Source organism: Elaeis guineensis, chromosome 8 (assembly GCF_000442705.2).
Source record: "Elaeis guineensis isolate ETL-2024a chromosome 8, EG11, whole genome shotgun sequence".
NCBI classification, from domain to species: Eukaryota; Viridiplantae; Streptophyta; class Magnoliopsida; order Arecales; family Arecaceae; genus Elaeis; species Elaeis guineensis.
In genome coordinates, this window is record NC_026000.2 from 29,032,300 (window position 1) to 29,052,505 (window position 20,206).

The 20,206-nt window shown below is 37.9% G+C and overlaps 1 protein-coding gene across 1 annotated transcript; it reads right to left on the bottom strand.

Moving 5' to 3' along the window:
• Positions 1-6,777: 6,777 nt before the first annotated feature.
• Positions 6,778-19,967, bottom strand: LOC105049777 (cyclin-B1-2). Its single transcript, XM_010929524.4, has 4 exons — positions 19,743-19,967; positions 19,478-19,578; positions 7,721-7,818; positions 6,778-7,026 (listed from the first exon to the last, which is right to left on the bottom strand). Exons 1-4 carry the CDS (start codon positions 19,860-19,862, stop codon positions 6,926-6,928), a joined length of 420 nt encoding a protein of 139 aa, XP_010927826.2. The 5' UTR covers positions 19,863-19,967; the 3' UTR covers positions 6,778-6,925.
• Positions 19,968-20,206: the final 239 nt, after the last annotated feature.

The following is a 20,206-nucleotide window of genomic DNA, read 5'->3' on the forward strand; positions in this document are numbered from 1 at the left end:
TTTGCTGTAGGAGCCCAGTCAGAGGCTTTCTGTAGACGAAGTCCGGCTCCCGTAGGAGTCCGGACGAAGTCTTCCTGCAGTCGAAGTCGGAGACGAAGTCCGACTCCCGTAGGAGTCCGGACGGAGTCTACCTGCAATTGAAGTCGGGGATGAAGTCCGGCTCCTGTAGGGGTCCGGACGGAGTCTTCCTGCAGCTGAAGTCGGGGATGAAGTCTGGCTTCCGTAGGAGTCCGGATGGAGTCTACCTGCAATTGAAGTCGGGGACGAAGTCTGGCTCCCATAGGAGTCTGGATGGAGTCTACCTGCAATTGAAGTCGGAGACGAAGTCCGGCTCCCGTAGGAGTCCGGACGGAGTCTACCTGCAATTGAAGTCAGAGACGAAGTCCGGCTCCCGTAGGAGTCCGGACGAAGTCTTCCTGCAGTTGAAGTCGGGGACGAAGTCCGGCTCCCGTAGGAGTCCGGATGGAGTTTTCCTGCAGTTGAAGTCGGGGATGAAGTCCGGCTCCCGTAGGAGTCCGGATGGAGTCTTCCTGCAGTTGAAGTCGGGGACGAAGTCCGGCTCCCGTAGGAGTCCAGACGGAGTCTTCCTATAATTGAAGTCGGGACGAAGTCTGGCTCCCGTAGGAGTCCGGACGGAGTCTACCTGCAATTGAAGTCGGGGACGAAGTCCGACTCCCGTAGGAGTCCAGACGGAGTCTTCCTGCAGTTGAAGTCGGGGATGAAGTTCGGCTCCCGTAGGAGTCCGGACGGAGTCTTCCTGCAGTTGAAGTCGGGGACGAAGTCCGGCTCCCGTAGGAGTCCAGACGGAGTCTACCTACAATTGAAGTCGGGGATGAAGTCCGGCTTCCGTAGGAGTCTGGACGGAGTCTTCCTGCAGTTGAAGTCGGGGACGAAGTCCGGCTCCCGTAGGGGTCCGGACGGAGTCTTGCTGTAGTTGAAATCGGGGATGAAGTCCGGCTCCCGTAGGAGTCCAGATGGAGTCTACCTGCAGTTGAAGTCAGGGACGAAGTCCGGCTCCCGTAGGAGTCCGGATGGAGTCTACCTGCAATTGAAGTCGGGGATGAAGTCTGGCTCCCGTAGGAGTCCGGACGGAGTCTTCCTGCAGTTGAAGTCAGGGACGAAGTCCGGCTCCCGTAGGAGTCCGGATGGAGTCTACCTGTAATTGAAGTCGGGGATGAAGTCCGGCTCCCGTAGGAGTCCGGACGGAGTCTTCCTGCAGTTGAAGTCGGGGACGAAGTCCGGCTCCCGTAGGAGTCCGAATGGAGTCTACATGTAATTGAAGTCGGGGATGAAGTCCGGCTCCCGTAGGAGTCCGGACGGAGTCTTCCTGCAGTTGAAGTCGGGGACGAATTTCGGCTCCCGTAGGAGTCCGAACGGAGTCTTCCTGCAGTTGAAGTCGGGGACGAAGTCCGCCTTCCGTAGGAGTCCGGACGGAGTCTTCTTGCTGTTGAAGTCGGGGATGAAGTTCGGCTCTCGTAGGAGTCCGGACGGAGTATTCCTGCAGTTGAAGTCGGGGACGAAGTCCGGCTCCCGTAGGAGTCCGGACGGAGTCTACTTGCAATTGAAGTCGGGGACGAAGTCCGGCTCCCATAGGAGTCCGAACGAAGTCTTCCTGCAGTTGAAGTAGGGGACGAAGTCCGGCTCCCTTAGGAGTCCGGACGGAGTCTACCTACAATTGAAGTCGGGGACGAAGTCCGGCTCCCGTAGGAGTCAGGACGGAGTCTTCCTACAGTTGAAGTCAGGGACGAAGTCCGGCTCCCGTAGAAGTTCGGATGGAGTCTTCCTGCAGTTGAGGTCGGGGACGAAGTCCGGCTCCCGTAGGAGTCCGGATGGAGTCTACCTGTAATTGAAGTCGGGGACGAAGTTCGGCTCCCGTAGGAGTCCGGATGGAATCTACTTGCAATTGAAGTCGGGGACGAAGTCCGGCTCCCGTAGGAGTTCGGACGGAGTCTTTCTGCAGTTGAAGTCGTGGACGAAGTCCGGCTCCCGTAGGAGTCCAGATGGAGTCTACCTGTAATTGAAGTCGGGGACGAAGTCCGGCTCCCATGGGAGTCCGGACGGAGTCTACCTGCAATTGAAGTCGGGGACGAAGTCCGGCTCCCGTAGGAGTCCGGATGGAGTCTTCCTGCAGCCGTGAAGAATCTGGTCGATGCTGTGGGGGTTTATCCGTCGGCAGAACTCGAGAATGCTGCAGAGACTCAGCCGCAGGAGAGAAGTCGCCTTGCTGGTTGGACATCGGTAGAATCTCCGAGTGGTTACTCCTGACACGAACTTCGGCTGGGAGGTATTTTATACCCAACAACTTCACTCTCCCACTATCATTTTATATTGCTTAGTTGTTTCTCTGAATATATGTATATATATAGTGAGAGAGAGGATTCCCCTAAAAGCCAGATTCTCTCATTCTCTCTATTAGAAGAACTTTTTTCCATGTATAACCTGTATTCGGAGTCGAGCACTTTCTTGATGCCTTTGGTGGCCTCTTGAGGCTCACCGAGATGTAAGGTTGCAAATGGATCGGGTTGATCCATGATCCGACCCGATCCGAATCTATTTAAAAGACCCATAGAGCCGGATCGGGTTCAAAAATTGGATCCGTTCATCTTTTCGGATCGGATTTGGATTTTCTGAATTTGGACCCGACCCGACTCGATCCGTGAAGACTTTTGGGTTAATTTGGATCTCAGGATATATGATCCGATCCGATTCGAATCGGATCCAAATATAAGATTCGAACTCAGTTACAATGACTCATCCAAATAAAAATTTGGGCTTGGGCCAAAAAAAATGACTCACCAAATTCTTTCTTAAATCTCTTACTAAAATCTTTAATATTGTCACACTATTACAAGATCATTAATGCACCGCACAAGAAATACCATTCTTACAGCTAATTTGGAACTTTTCTAAAATTCTTCCACAAACACAAAGTAAACTGGAGACATACCAACAGTTGTTCATAATTAAAATATCCAGTTACTTGTTTACTGTTGTACATTACTATTGCCTTAGGGATGGTATACAATATCCACTATCAATGGTGAAGTGAGAAGACGTGGGAAGAGAGCAGAGGAGAGAATATCTATATGAAAAGATAGATATGGCCATTGTATTTTGTTGTCGATGTGACCTCTAATTTTACTTTATATAGATTTTTAAACCCATGACCCGATCCGATCTGAATTAGACCCGAACCGGATCCGCATTTCATGGATTGGACTGGGTTATATATGGATCCGACCCGATCCGAATAATTCAATGGGTCAATAAATTCGGCCATAGATCCGACCCGATCTGATTTTTTTTTGAATAGGTATGAATCCAATATCAAGATCGATCAAAAATTGGGTCAGGTCGGGACCACTCAAGATCCGGTCCGACCTGACCCATTTGCAAGCCTATCGAGATGCCTGCCTGCTGTCGTTGGCATTGGACGTCTCTAGGCTGTAGAGGTTTTAAAGAACCACTCCTGTAGCCCAAAAACTTGCATTACTACTTAGGTTCTGGGGTCGTCAGCCTCAACGATGATGTCACATAGAAGTGGTTGACCGAGGAGCTTCCTCATGAGGTAGGACTTCAAGAGCTCTCCATCAATCGGTTTGAACCAAAAGCTGGGTGGCACCATTGTCGTCTCCAGCAAGCTTTCTTGGCTTGGACGAAGAGTAGAGCATGGTTGAGGAAAAGATCGGGAGAAACAGAAAACAAAGTTAAAAAAACTATGTCGGTTGTCTGACCGAAACAAGGAAGCATATTTCGGGTTGGGGTTGTCTGACCGAAAAAGTCCTAGCAAAGCGATCCTGTCGCGCAGATCTACAGGTACAACCCACATAATCACATAGACCCGACCCGGATACGCCCAATTTAACCCCCAAAGCATTAGCCCATCCACTCTGCTCCCCGCCCCCTCTACCACGTGCAAGGAGGTGATGGCCGACAGAAATATTGACATTTGGAAGGTTGGACGGTGGATCAGGCTCCATCCACAAACAAAAATCATATGAGACTAGGGGTGTACATAAGTCGGGTTAACTCATAATTCATTATACGTAGATCCAACCCAAATAATTTTGAAGGATCTATGGAGTCCGATCGAGTTTTAAAATTGAATCCATTTATTTTTCGAATTGGATTTAAAATTATTAAATTCTGATCCAACTCGATCCGATCGATCAGTGAAGATTTTTAAGTTGTTTTGATCTTAAGCTAAATGAACCGATCTGATCCGATTCAATATGGGATCCGAACACTTACCCAAACTATAGCATCTCCTAGCTCAATCTAAGCTCTTTTTTTTTTTTTTTTTTTTTTAAGATCAATCTAAATCTTTTGGAGCTTTTATAATTTTATATTTTACTATTAAATTATGGAAATATAGATGAAATAATAGTATCACTAGTAGTCAATGTATACTGGCATATCGAGATTATCCTAAAAATAGCAAATATAATTCAATACATAATATTTAAGCTCGAATCATTAGAACAACATAATTTTTTAGAAATTTTAGATTAAAAAAATAAGTGATCAAAAGATACAATTACTAACATAATAACCAGTTACACACAATGGGTTTGTAGCATTTGTTGTTTATTTCTACCTATATTTATTAATTTATATGCCCACAATTGCCGTACCAAGATAGCCCTCATGATTGCTTGAAATAATTATATCTTTAAGATATTTGTACTCAGCTATCTCAATCTAACTCAATAAGAGAAATGGATTCTGACATATTGCATTTCATAATCGTGTCATCTAAACTTCAAAAAACTTGTTCAAATCACTTTAACTTTTTTATTCACATCACCATAAGTCATTACCACTTTCAACCGACTCTTGAGCCTTCACTTATTTTTTTGGAATATACAAGATTTATTGTCCATGTCCACAGATTATTGCTATAAGATTGGCCTCATTTTTTTTTTCTTGAAAAGAATAGATCTCAATGAACTAGCCATCATCCAATTTGGTAATCCTACGGTGCTAATCGATAAAGAGAATCATATCTTCTATTTTCAAATTTCTTCTTATACCAAAATCTCAATCTAAATACCGAGCTAAAACCCTTACGAAAGAAAATGATTGGGACTCTTGCTAAGCTAAAAAATTACTGTCACTATTAAGATAATTCTATATTGATCCGATCCAGATTAGATCCAAACCCACATTTCATAGATCGAGGCCCATTATATTCTAATCCAATCCTAATGATCCATTGGGCAAGAAATTTGATCATGGATCTAACTCGATCTGATCGGATTTTCTACTGGACTACACTTGGGTCAATATTCAGACTCGATCGAGAAATTGGATTGGATCGAGGTGACTTATAACTTGGTCTGATCCAATCCATTTCCACCCCTATATAAGATGAATATTAGAGAAAAAAATTATGGAGCATACTTTCTAATTAGACATATTTTTTTTTAAATATCAATCTTAAAAAATAAAATCAGAATTCCACCTCAAATTTTTTATCCGATGCCCACCCCAATTTTTATTCACCAACCACAGTCAACATTCTCCGCCACTTGAGGGTGAGAGTGAGAGAGTGCCACCACTGCACTTTCCATCCAAAAAAAAGATGTAAGTGAACTGAATTGAATTGAATTATATCTCAATTCAACTCCAATCTGAAATATTTTGGACTTAAAAATTTGGCTTCAAAATCAAATCAAATACTTTACTAGTCCAATTCAATTCAAAAAATTTGAATAAAATTGGACTAAATTTTTAAATTTTTACATACATTAGATTGCAATTTGGATCATAATTCAAAAACAAGTTATATGAATTCAAAACATATATTACTTATAGATACTCTACAATAGCGCTCTATATCTAACAACAATATTATAATAGTAATAGATAAAAAATAAAAGATATAAATTTTAATGGCAAGAATCTCAACAAATCGTGTTATAATAGCATCATATCAAAAATATTAATTATAAATTTAAAAAAAAACTACATCATCAAAATATAATAAATTTTATAATATTTAAAAGAAACTAAACTAAAATCTAAATTAAAAAAAAGATTGAATGATTAAATGATTTAAATTTGAATTTTATAAAATTAAATTCAAATTCAAATCCAAAATTTAAATTTTTAAAAATTAATTCCAAATCCAAATCAAAATCCACAAAACCGATCCAATCTCCTAATGTGGTTTAGATTAGATTAATTTGAATTTTAAATTTTTTCTAATCCACTTGCATCCCTATCCAAAAATCACTTTTTTCCCCATATTCCTTTCACGATAGGAGAGAAAAATTATATCCAACAAGTTATAAAAAACACAACATTTTTTCCTCAAAATTCTTCTGTTGATGGGGTCACATCCCATCTATTATCTCGTACGCGCTATACTCATCTAAATAACCAAGAACGGTTCTGTAATTCACAGCTGAATCTGTCTTTCTCGCTTTTTCTTTAAATTTTTGAAAAACTCGGAGGTCACATTTTCAAATCCATCACATATTTTATAATTTGTTAATCCCAGAAAAACAAAATATTTACCATCTGCCAATCAATTACACATCACATTTCTCAGACTTCCTGCCTAACCAGCCGTTTAAGGTGTGGACCATAGTCATCCACCTACTCGGTTTACCTCAACCTGTGCATTTACCAAACTATTGATACCTCGAGTCTTGGAGAAATTAGATGGAGCAGTCTATGAAATTTTATTTATTAATCTCTCATCCACATAGGGTCTTCGATGCTTTCCCAGGCTGCCAGTAATGAAAAAGAAGAGAGAATCAAGCAACCAAATTAACGTAAACGTCTTCAATTTTCATCAATTTATCACCATGTTTAGAAATAAGCGCAACCAAGCATTCATCCATATAACAAAAAATTTTAGATTCTGTTTCCAAATCAGGAGTGCAGTATTCCTCTCTTAAGACAGCACATCATTGGCTTATTTGCGACTTGGGCAAACAGGTCCCTTGGAAATGCCAAGGCGGACTTCCATTGCATGGTGCATGTCTGGAGGGACGAAGGTTTCTGAATCTTGCGGCACTGCAAGATGGTCAAGAAATATGGAAATGATTAGAACCACAAAATGGAAAGAAGAAAAGACTGTATTATCAACGAAATAATTGTCAACTTTAGGCCTCAAAGAAACCTGGCACAATATCATGCAATTGGTGAGTTATGATGCAGTGAAGTATCATAATAATAACAATGAACTTCTGGACTGGAGCAAAAGATATCACCATTAACAAGCTGTCTCTGGTAGGTTATGGTAATCACCAAAATCTGAATATAGTCACACTCGTGTCTAAACCACTTACCATAAAGTACTGGTGAAATTTTATTTGTTTATAACCATGATAAGTTAGCTAGCATGCATGGAAATGCCTATAAGCCACAGACAGAAGCATTGCATATATAATTCATGATCTCGAAAACTAGATAACTTTTTCATGTGGTTCTAATGGTAGATGCAGCAATAGTGCATGGACCTCTTATGCATGCTTGTCATGCACCATGTAGCTAACTAATATCAGGAATGCTAAACAGCTCTGTTGCATTTTCAGAATAAATTTGATGGCAAAATAATAACAAAAGAATAACATAGCTCATCCATAACAAACTGGTAGTATTAACATTGGATTGTTTTCACACAAAATGCTGTTAGAACAAGCCATTTTCATGCAAGAGATAGTGAACGCCCAGATAAATCCAGAAAAAGGTAAAAGCAATTGAATACCATTCAGGTAATCTTCGAAACCAAAATCATCCAAGCCACCAGTAAGAGCCTCAAATCCAAGCATGGACGATGGCAGCGATCCAGAAGGCCTCTGGAATCTGCAATAACATAGCTTATATAGTTAGGAACATAAACTTGAGATACTAATTTGACTTCGATGGCTCATGGTGGAAATATTATGATATGACAAGGTTATGACTAATATATTGGTAAGAAGAATAGCTTCCATGAGACCTTAATATACTCCAAAACAGGATCTGCAGCTATAAAGACAAATATTTATGCACTTTGCTTGGGTGCTGATGAAATATATTAGCACACTTGGGTTATAGAATAGTTTACTGACTATAAGAATAAAGCAATTAAGTTCATGGCACACAACTCAATCTTTAGCTATATCGTTGCTGACAAAATTCTCAAAGTGCTTTCTAAGAGACAAAATATTATCTATCATATATTTACATACACCAGTAATATTTTATGTGATTTTTTTCATTTTATAAAATCTTTAAGAGAAAAAAATGCATATTTTAATCAGAAACACACAAAGTACATTAAATGGAGGCTAGGCTAATTAAAAAAATAAGATGCATCAGCAATAGTGTTCATAGCATGGCATTGAAACTTGGATATGCTGGCATTTATATTATAGAGCTTTCATGGCATGAGTTATAACATAATAGCATAGAAACTCACAACATAACTCTGAGTTGATTTCCTCATTTAGGCATTATAATATTCATCGAGGTCTCTTCATCAGCAAACATAGTATGACATAGCTTTTTTTTTCTTTCCTATGCTTTATGTAGATTTTAGTAATCAATGATTAAGATAATCATGTCACCTAGATCAAAAAAGCAATATCAGGCTAACTATAAGTTTAAAAACACTATGAGAAGCTCTTATATATTTCGCATTATTTAAAGGGGTAAAAGGAAATTGAAAAATGAGAAAAGCACTGTCCACAAAATCCTTAAGACATAAAAAGGTATTGTGCCCATTTCTATTCAGAGGCAAGGAAGAATTGAAGAACACAACAGAGAAGGAAAAGACACCTGGGATCTAAGCATTTATGGTGCCTACTTTTCCCTTCTTTGCAAATGAAGATGGTCCATACGGATAACATAAGAGCCGCACCATTGGAAACCAGGTAATTCACGAATTTTCAGCTCTAACCAATGGTTGCATATTTTCTACTTCCTAAGCAATGAATGACAAACCCTTACCACAAGGGAGGAGTATGATATGTTATTATTCCATCATAGGACATAGCACTGTTAAAAACTGTTCAAAAGAACTTGCACTATTGATTCTTGGGAAGTTTGTTTTGATTACTGATGATGCCTCATATGAATAGTACATGCCATAGGCTATGCAGAATTGGAGATACCACACCACTACAAGTGCTTATCAATACATATACACCACTACAAGTGCTTATCAATACAAATGCTGCACTTGATCTGCATAATATCTTAACAAAGCCAAAAGTATTCACATTTCCAAGGATTACAACTGCAACAGCCTTGACACTTCATAACATCCACCAGCTTATATTTATTATAATCACGTTCCATTGTTAAATCTATTTATTATTATTAAATATGGGATTACAGTACTACAGCACTAGCAAGCCCTCATATAAAAGCAAAGGTACTATCTTAAAACATAGAGCACATGACAAAGAGAAGTTCCATAATCCAACTTATGTAATATATCATCAATATAGCTTCCAAAAGACTGAACCTGACATTCTTAATCACATTTGACCTTTTAAGCGATAACAAATGATATGACCTTACAAAAAGGGCTTCCACCACTATCATGACCTTCAGAGACTTCATTCTCCTTTTTTTTTGGTAATGCAAATTACAAGAACAAAAATGTAAAATATTATATGTCAATGCTGAAAAGCAGGAATTTGATTGCTATATACCTCATCTATGTTCCACAGTTGTGATAGCAATAATGATTCAGAGGACTCTGCTCTATTGGCACAGGTGGATCCAAAAGAGCTTAAGAGCCCAAATATATCAAGACAGTTAAGTTCTTAGCACATAAACAGACTAAGGGAAATCAACTAAAGCCCTATGTGAAGAAGTTCCCACAAGTGAAGAACAAACAACAAGGCTGGTCTATTGTTGATGTATATAACTGCAAATAATCAATTGTTCATCTTCATTGACGGTTAGTTTTCTTGAGCATAGGACACTTAAAAGTGGCAGACATGGATGAAAACCTTGACATGGGCATCATTACCACTCCAGTCAAATCAGCAACATTATCCAAAGAAAAGAAGTTAGGAAAGAAAAGAACCACTCCTTGAGTCACAAGGAGGGTGGGAAACTACAGAAAAATAATGATAAAAAAAGATCAAGCACTTTTATCATAGCCTTAGTGATTTTGGAAGCTACTAGGTAGAGAAATCCCAAAAAACAAAAGTGATAATCATTCATGTGGTTCATAAAAAAGCAAGTTGTCAAAAAAGAAGCAAGGGCTCTTACATTATTCATTTTAGCTTATGAAATGCAGTAGAAGTACATGGATATGTGCCATTAAAAGGATTTAGAATAGTCAATGGGGAAACAAGTACCATGTCTTTATTACTGATAAGAAGAAAGATGCTTGAGTTCCAAGGGTGAAGCCCAAGTGAAAGCTGTAAAATCATAGGCAAAATATTGTCACTTGCAATGGCCAAGAGAGTGAGCCTTGGCACAACTGTGAGGTTGCTCCATGGCAACCTGGGTGTCACAAGTTTGAAACATTGAAACAACTACTCAACATGCAGGGACAAAACTATATACATATGACCCCCCCACCCACCCCCCCCCCCCCCCCCCCCCGGTGACAGGATCATCATGCATTGGGACTGTGAGAACCGGTCTTTTCAAAAAAAAAAAAAAAAAAAAATGCTATCCCCTATTTTGAAAACAGGGGATTCTCCTGATTTTGTGCGTTGGAGGAGGACGCTAGGAAACCCTAGCCTCCGTTGCTCCATAAAGGCCCAACCCTCTATTCTTCCTCAACTCTTCCTCCTCCAACTCTTCTTCATCGGAGGCTAGGAAACCCTAGCCTCCGTTGCTCCATAAAGGCCCCAACCCTCTATTCTTCCTCATCGAGTGCTCACCACAGCCACCTCCTCTTTTCCTTATTCTTTTCCCCTTGATTTTCTGTGATTGGACTCATTGTGGCCACCGGAATTTGGGCACTTCGACCAAGCCCCACTGCCTTCTTCGTCTCCGATGAGTCCCCATCTCTTCCCTTGCTTCTTTCTTAGCCGAGGAAGCGGCCATGAAGGCAGCTAGAGGGCAATGCCCCTTTCTGTTTCTCTTCCCCATCTCCACCGACTACACAACCGCCGCCAGCACTGTCTAGTCGCCATGGCCGCCGACCACCACAACTGCAACCCTCCTTCCCTTTTCTTTCCATAAGGAAGTCTTGGTTCGGTTTGGGAACGAGAACGAGAGAGAGAGAGAGAGAGAGAGAGGAAGAAGAAGGTCTGTTCCAGAAGAAAAAGAGAGAAAAAAAAGGAAAAAAAAAAGAGTAAGGAAGGGAAAAAAAAAGAAAGTAGGAAGAGAGCGAAGCCTAGTTTTTTTTTGTGAGACCTCCCTATTGATCAGATCCTAATCCAATTAAAAATCTAGAATAACCAAAGATAGTTAAGTCCAACTCTGACCCAAATCATTGCTCGAACTAGGATTCTCTCTCCTTGCTCTAATCCTTCTCAATTGAAGGCTAAAATATTTTTAAATTATCTGATCAGAGCCTTCAATGTCAGTCGAGCATTGAATTTGAGGATCAAGCTACATACCGAAAATCGTGACTTTTTAGATTCGATCGTCTGTAAGTTCCCTTTTATATTTGGATTTCTTTTTGTGCATATTCATGTGTTTAAAAATTAATTTTTATATATAAAAATTATTACAATATTTAAAAATTATTAAAGTTTGAGAATATATATTTATGCATGAAAAATAATTTTAAAATATTGGATCAAGCATGATGTCTCCTGATACAAACCTGGAAAAATACGATTGTTTTTTGTTTTAATATTGCATGACCTTTAAATTATACACATTTCTTCTTGCACAATTTTGAATTAAATTATTTTCTTATTTCTGAAAATGAGATGTGGAAAGCTTGGTTTGACATTATTATGAAAACAGTATGATATGAGAAATTGATTACTGTGAAAATTGTGAGAAAAACTCTCTAGTTGACTATGATTCGGATTTAGCCAGCGGGATTGATCGTTAACCATACGTCAGAAATGCGTTTCTTCCGAATCTAGCCAGTTGGAGTTGATCACTGGCAGAGCTAATTCTTTCGGACCTAGCCAGTCGGAATTGATTGTTGGCACACGCTGATGCATCGCATGTATATTTCAAAACTAGTCTCTTTACCTTGTCATGCAACTAATCGTGACTGTGTAAATCAGAGCATGTTCTTTCGGATCTAGCCAGTCAGGGCTGATCACTGGCACACGATAATGCATCACGTATTTGTTATTCAGGAGTTAGTCTCTCTCGGATCTTGTCATGAGGCTGATCGTGGCCGTAGTCATCAAAGACTAAGAGAAATTTTTTGGATATTTATTAATGTGCATGGTATGTTTTGAAAGAAAATTTTGTTGTTACATATTACTGTTAAATTGTTATATTTTGAAAAATAATTATGCTTGATCCATCAGAGATATTGATAACTTACTGAGTCTGTAAAACTCACCCCCCTCTTTTCTATTTTTTTCAGATCCAGAGGATTCTATGGAGCTTGAGATCGAGTAATGAGGAGCATAGGATCTTAAAGGATATTTGTTTAATTTATTTTTGAATAAATATTGATAAAAGATATTAATAAATTGAGAAAAAAATAGGTCTGTATATTCTTTAGGACATTGCTCTAAGGAGTGTACGGCTATCATGTACCCGACCCAGATGCTGGATTCGGAATGTGACAGAAGGTATCAGAGCTTAGATTAAAGATCATAAGAATTTAGATTAGTGAGAGTGGGATAGAATTAGGAACTTGGTTGATTATTTCAAAATAATTACAGATGTTTAAAGTCAATTAAATTATTACTCAGTGTTTGAGTTTTCTTTATGGATATAAATTATGATCCTTAGGATTGAAGCATAGAAGATTGATATAAATTAAATTTTGAGGAAGTCATTGAGGTTAAATAACTGATATAGGAGGAAATATATATTTTGAGTAATATAGATTGATTGTATAATGCTATATTAGCATTGGATTTATTTTGAAAATCTAATATGATGTGATAGCAATCTTGAATTTATTGAAAGTTATTTTTAATAGAAGATTATAGTTATTTTGTTGATAAAGAGAATAGAAAAATGGTAACTAAATGATTTCTCAAAGATATTGCGAGTAAGGAAAAATTCCATGATCATGGCAAGATCTAAGTAATGGAAGGACATTTTATTAATAGTTATCCAGAATAATTTCTTTTACTTGATGTTTTGAATGGATTTCTAAAGTTAATTCCCTCTCTAATTACGATGCCCTGCAACTTACAAGATCATGATAGATAAGTCAGAAGTTGATGTTCTCAAAAGAGAGAGATTGATTTGAATCATACAATTGAATTGTTAAGGTGATCTAAAGTTGGCTTGACTCAAATCAAATTTTGAAGTTAATATCTTGATCATACAATTGTGCAAACATGATAATTATCTCGAGGGATAATTATGATCCGATGTCTTGGACAATAAATCTTTGCTTGGATTTTTATAAAATTTTAATCTAGGATCATTAAGAAATTTTGGAGAATGTTGGTCAGAGTTGCACAGTGAAAGTGTAGTGGTTGAGTTATTTAAAATGATCAAAAATATTGATTGCAATTTGATATATATTATGATAAAAGATATGATTCTCCAAAAAAAAGGAGGAGATTTTATTCATAAAGGGAATGTAAGTACTATGGATTCTTAGGCTAGTCATGATATGACTATATTGATGGTGCTAAGGAATGTTTTGACCACCTTATATCTAAGGTTAGTTGATTGCTGATTAAATTTGGTCTATTAAGTATCTAAACAAATCCTACTTGATTCATTCCTTCATGATCTCGACTTCAACATACGAATCATATATCAATACTTTATTTTCATGGATTTAATTTTTGTGATTCAATTTTGAGATCATTTCCATAACTATGATGGATCATTGTTGCCTAAAGTCATTACTACATAATCATGATCACCTTCATAGTCATCTGATTTTTTGATTTTAATCAAGGTGGACCATTATCTTTTGTGGAATCAAAACTACATCATAGTGTTTATGCTGAATTCATTTCAAACTTTATTCCAAATATAATTGATTTTAATAATCAATCTTGCAATAAGATTTTTTTGCATCCAATTGATCCCAACTCAATCTTAAATAAACATGCATTTATCTCAATTTTAGAGTCTTGATCACTTAATTAGTACTAATCTTATTAGTCTATATCTTAATTTTAAATAAGATAGAAAGCTTTTGATCGCATTGATTTTGATTGAGGAGAGACGAGATCTTTAATTGTATATCAAAGGGGCAAAAAAATTTTAGAATTGACATGGAGCTACCAAATTGTGAAGTATTCTTGAGAAGAGTCTATGCTTTGGTGTAGATATGTGTTTGAATTTGTGATTGATCCGAGGATTGGATTTGCTTGCGGGCATTTTAGTAATGTGATCATCTGCTCAGAAATGCTAAGCTAGGACAAATTGGTGCATATAAGTTTTAGGTTGAGTGCCTTTAACTTCGGAAGATCTAGATTTCTTAAATTTCGAAGACGAAATTTTTTTGAGGGGAGAATGTAAGAACCGATCTTTTTCCAAAAAAAATAATACTATCCCCTTTTTTGAAAATGGAGTATTCTCCTGATTTTGTGTGTTGGAGGAGGAAGAGTCCTCCAACTCTTCTTCATTGGAGGCTAGGAAACCCTAGCCTCCGTTGCTCCATAAAGGCCCCAACCCCTATTCTTCCTCATCGAGTGCTCCCGCAGCCACCTCTTTCCCTTTTTTTTTTTCCTTGATTTTCAGTGGTTGGACTCGGTGTGGCCACCGGAACCTGGGCTTTCGGCCAAGCCCCACTGCCCTCTTCGTCTCCGATGAGTCCCTATCTCTTCCCTTGCTTCTTTCTTAGCCGAGGAAGCTACCATGAAGGCAGCTAGAGGGCAATGCCCCCTTCTACTTCTCTTCCCCATCTCTGACCGACTACACCACTACCGCCGGCATTGTCTAGTCGCCATGGCCGCCGACCACCGCAACCTCAACTCTCCTTCCCTTTGCTTTCCTTAAGAAGTCCTGGTTCGCTTTGGGAAGGAGAATGAGAGAGAGAGAATAATAGAGGAAGAAGGTCTATTCTATGAAAGAAAAAGAGAGAAAGAAAAAAAAGGAAAAAAAAAAGAGAAAGGAAAAAAAAAAGAAAGTAGACAGAGTGAAGCCTTTTTTTATTTTTGTGAGACCTCTCTATTGATCAGATCCCAATCCAATTAAAAATCTACAACAACCAAAGATATTTAAGCCCAACTCGTGATCTGACCCAAATCATTACTTGAACTAGGATTCTCTCTCCTTGGTCTAATTCTTCTCGATTGAAGGCTAAAATATTTTTAAATTATCTGATCAGAGCCTTCAATGTCAATTGAGTATCGAATATGAGGATCAGACCACATGCTGAAGATCATGATTTTTTGGATTCGATCGTCTGTAAGTTTTCCTTTATCTCTGGATTTATTTTTGTGCATATTCATATATTTAAAAATTAATTTTTATATATAAAAATTATTTTTAAAAATTATTAAAGTTTGAGAGTATGTATTTATGCATGAAAAATAATTTAAAAATGTTGGATCAAGCATGGTGTCTCCTGATACAAATTTTGGAAAAATATAATTTTCTTTGTTTCGATATTGCATGACCTTTAAATTATACATGTTTCTTATTGCACAATTTTTGAATTAATTACTCTCTTATATCTGAAAATGAAATGTGGAAAGCTTGGTTTGACATTATTATGAAAACTAATAATGATGAGATATTGATTACTGTAAAAATTATGAGAAAAACTCTCTAGTCAACTATGATTCGCATCTAGCCAACGGCATTGATCATTGGCCACACATCAGAAACGTATTTTTTTCGAATCTAACCACTTGAGGATGATCACTAGTAGAGCTAGTTCTTTCGGACCTACCAGTTGAGGCTAATCGCTAGCACACGCTGATGCATCACATGCATATTTCAAAATTAGTCTCTTTGCCTTGTCACAAGGTTAATCGTGGCCGTGTGAATTAGAGCTAGTTTTTTCGAATTTAGCCAATCAAGACTGATCGCTGGCATGCGGTGATGCATCACATATTTGTTATTCAGGGGTTAGTCTCTCTCGGACTTTGTCACAGGGCTGATCGTGGCCGTAGTCACTAAAGACTGATGGAAAATTTTTGAATATTTATTAATATGCATGATATATTTTGAAAGAAAATTTTATTGTTACATATTACTATTAAATTGTTATATTTTGAAAAATAATTATGCTTAATCCCTTAGAGATATTGGTAACTTACTGAGTCGGAAAGCTCACCCCCCCTTTTTTCTATTTTTTTCAATTTAAAGGATTCTATGGGGCTTGGAACCGAGCAGTGAGGAGCATAGGATCTTAGAGGATATTTGCTTAATTTATTTTTGGATAAATATTGATAAGAGATATTAATAAATTGAGAAAAAAGTAGGTCTAGCATATTCTTTAAGGCCTTGCTCTAAGGAGTGTGCAGCCATCACGTGCCCGATCTGGATGCTGGATTTGGGACATGATAGGGACATCCCCCTTTTTTTGTTAATGGTCGAGAAAGTCAAGTTGCTCATAATATTGTAAAAGCACCACTATGTCTTTTGATGAAGGTTCTAAATCCTATGGTGTGCCCCATACAATCACATGCAAGAATGCATGAGATGGGGTATGCTTCTTGTAACTACTCACAATTTGTTGAACCAAATGATTCTCTAATGTCTATTAAGGTCAATACACACACAAATGAAGAGTTGAAACAATTTAAAATGCATACACCCCGGCATTTGCTCGTGGTTGCTGAAGTAGATGATAACCTTGTGGCAACACAAATCCACATAGCATGGTATGCAAAGTTGATACAGTATGGAAGAATTAGGTTTTGAAAAAATTCTACAATAATCTTCAAATGAGAAAGACAATTCCTTAATTGTATCTAAATGTCATTAGCACCAAGATGAATTAAAACAATGAATGATAACACCAACAATGTATACCAAGCCTATAAAGCTTAAATATGGCTGTCGTTTAAAGCATATCATCTTATCATGTGTAAAGACAACAAACATCCAGAGGAGTTACAGTGCCATGTATAAAGATGGTCCTAAGAAAAAAAATCATGAAACAAATATCACAATATCTAAGAAATCATTGTAAATATAACAAATATTATAGGCAGAGGGTATTAAAACTTCAAAAAAAAAAAAAAAAAACAAACAAATAAACAAACAAAAGGAATAACAGTGTGAATTCAGTCAGTTTGGCATTTGGGAACAATTCGACAAGATTGCAAAGTTCAGAACTTGGCAAAAATCTAGTAAATTCAAAAAAGTGCAGAAAAAAGTTTGGGATATTAAAATGTAAAAAATTTTAAATATTTGTGAGAGTGTATAGATATGTAATACTTATGCACAATACAATAAGACAGATATTTATAACCAAAGTCACCACATTTTCAAAATTGATAACCAAGCCAATTTGTGCAAACTACAAGTTCAAAAAATTATCTAAAATTACAGCTTGCACATTTCAAGGAAGACTAGAAACGGGAAATGATATAAACTAAAAACCGAGTATTTCAGATAAATAAGAGATTTGAAGCGTACCTATTCTAAGCTTATAATAGGAGTATGGATGAAAAAGACAGCTAGTCAGCTTCTTTTTCCAAAGCCTCCAACCCATGAGCTGTTGTGCGGGCGATTATGGAAAAAGGCAAATTGTAGTGGAGAAAAAAAGATAACAGGAGTAAAGAGGAGAAGAAAAGAAAGGGAGAGAGAAAAAGAAAGGTCCCTTTAGTTTGGTTGCCAGGAATTGGAAAAAGCATTTTTCTAATATCTTGGTTGCCGCTTTAACTTATCAGGCCTTTTACAACCTATGCGATCATGACCCACACATATGTCCTGAGTATAATATTTTCTTGATTGCATGTCGAAGTGGAGCTGCGGCCAGCAAGCTCTTTACGTTATCAGCAAACAATTCAGAAAATCACAAATTATTTATGATTTTGAAAATTAATGAATCATTTGTGATCCACTCATGCATTGACAAATTATTCATCAGAGTGATTCAGCCAAACAGCCAGAGCGAATTATTTGTGTATTTTTTTTTCAAAACTCACTGAGTTTTGTTACTCTGAATTCAAATGCTGGAACATATTTTCATCCAACCTTTCAGAGTAGAGGTTGTTTCTTGCTAAGGTTTCTAAAATCATGATTCTCATTAAGATATGCAAGTAAGATAACAGCACTCATGAAGCCCTTGTTATTATTTTCCTTCTCATTTCTCATTACAAGATCTGTTCCTATCTTGGTTTTTCCTACTTACCACATGAACAAGGAATACGCATTAAAAAAAAAAAAAGATAGAACAAGAAATCAAGTCATTCATAGAAAGGAAAAAGGTAGAACTGATTAATCACAAAGTGTGAGAAAAATGAGTTAGATGGTTTGGGCATGTACAACATAGATCAAGACATGCACCAATTGAAGAAATAGTTTGATACAAGTAGAAAAGGGGGTAGAGATAGACTGATAATCACATCGGATGATTTCATAAGGACAGACCAGACATTGCTATATCTTTCAAAAAAATGTGGCCTCAAACAGAGAATGGAGGAAAAGGTTTTATGTAGCTGAATCCAAGTAGTTAAGGATTAACGCTTAGCTGAGTTGAGTAGAATTATGTTTTGTTTCCAATGTCCCATATATTTCCTTTTCTTTGATAGGCAAACCATGTGTCCGCATATCAGAAATATAGCATCGCATGTTAGCTCTATAAAATCCATCAGGCACTCTAGATTTGTCTTAACTTTAACCTCAACAAAATGCAATAGTCAAGCACAACATCAGCGCACTCCTTGCTGCTTTAATGACCTATCAAACACTGGAAACTGCACGACCAATCGTCCTTTATTCTAACAAATATAACTGTAGCTCGAAGACCATCAACTTCTAGGAAAAAATTATCTAATATTCATATATCTGAAATGTCCACTTCCTTCTCCATTCTCTTTCTCACACACCCACCACAGCCAAACAAGGTATGCATTTTGCCACACTGTACCAACAAAGGATCATTGAAACGGTATCATAACTGCATATGAAATGTTCCCCTAGTACAGACCAGGAGTGAGGTGCAAGATTCCAAAGAAGAAAAAGACGTCAAGAAAAGACAATCAAGACTCAACAGATCATTGATCTATAACAGTCCAAAACTCAAGCATCGTATAACCAGGTTTCAATCATCAATAGCAACTTAATTATAACCACTTTGTGTCCCATTTTATTAACAATTTCAAATCCACACAACGGAAAAAAAGCTCCAGCATATGAACCTCCGCCGCTACTAACAGTTAAAAAAAAAGGGGTGAATTTTGAGTTTAGGGTTCGCCAAAAATTGAAAATTTTCAGCCAATATATGAATTGAAATCAAGCGTAGTCGCCACAATTAGGATTTCCATACCTCGAAAGGATTTGAGCATCAAGATCCTTCCTCAAATTAAAAGCCGATCCATAGGTTAGAGCTAATCCAGTCCGTTTCTTCTCCTCCCAAAACCTACTTGTCTGAACAAGAGAAAAAAATCAAAAAAGAAAAAGGGGGGGCTAAGACTAGGGTTTCTTCCAGAGCTAAAAAATTTCAGTAACTACAACCTTCGGACATAGAACTAAGAGCAGAGATTAGATGCGAGAGAAAAACGATCCAAGAGGTTGGAGAGCAAAAGGATTACGGATTCACGAAGCGATTCGAGTGGGTGATATCCGACGATGTCGCCTTTAATCCCGTTCAATCCGAAGCGGAGGATGTCATGGTTCGCTGCCACATCGTGTTCGATCGATTTGGACGCCATTTTATTTTTCTCTCCTTCTCCTATTTCGCTCTCTTGGTTCGCCTACTCTGGGGAAAGAAACCACTGTTTTCCTACTTGATCTCAGGGAAGAGGGGCGGCCTTCAGAAACTTTAACAGCAAGAAAGTATGGATCAGCTGCGTAGATACAGAGTAGAGCACTCTTCATAGCACGGAATAGATGGTTGACACGTGGAGGAATCCCCACAAAATCTCGAAGCACACCAACATCTCGGTGTATCTCGGCCCAGATAATTTGTTCAGTGAAAATTGATTTGGCTGTCTCCTTATGTTGAGTAACCAAGATATCACGATATATCCAACGATATATCTCGATATCTTGGCTC

Bases quoted from the DNA above. Each gene is read 5' to 3' on its own strand.
- LOC105049777 (XM_010929524.4), bottom strand. From the start codon at position 19,862: ATGGCGTCCAAATCGATCGAACACGATGTGGCAGCGAACCATGACATC. The intron at 19,579-19,742 runs GTAATCCTTTTG...TCTCTTGTTCAG, and splicing joins TCGAATCGCTTCGTGAATCC to ACAAGTAGGTTTTGGGAGGA. The intron at 7,819-19,477 runs GTATGGAAATCC...ATGTTATTGCAG, and splicing joins GATGCTCAAATCCTTTCGAG to ATTCCAGAGGCCTTCTGGAT.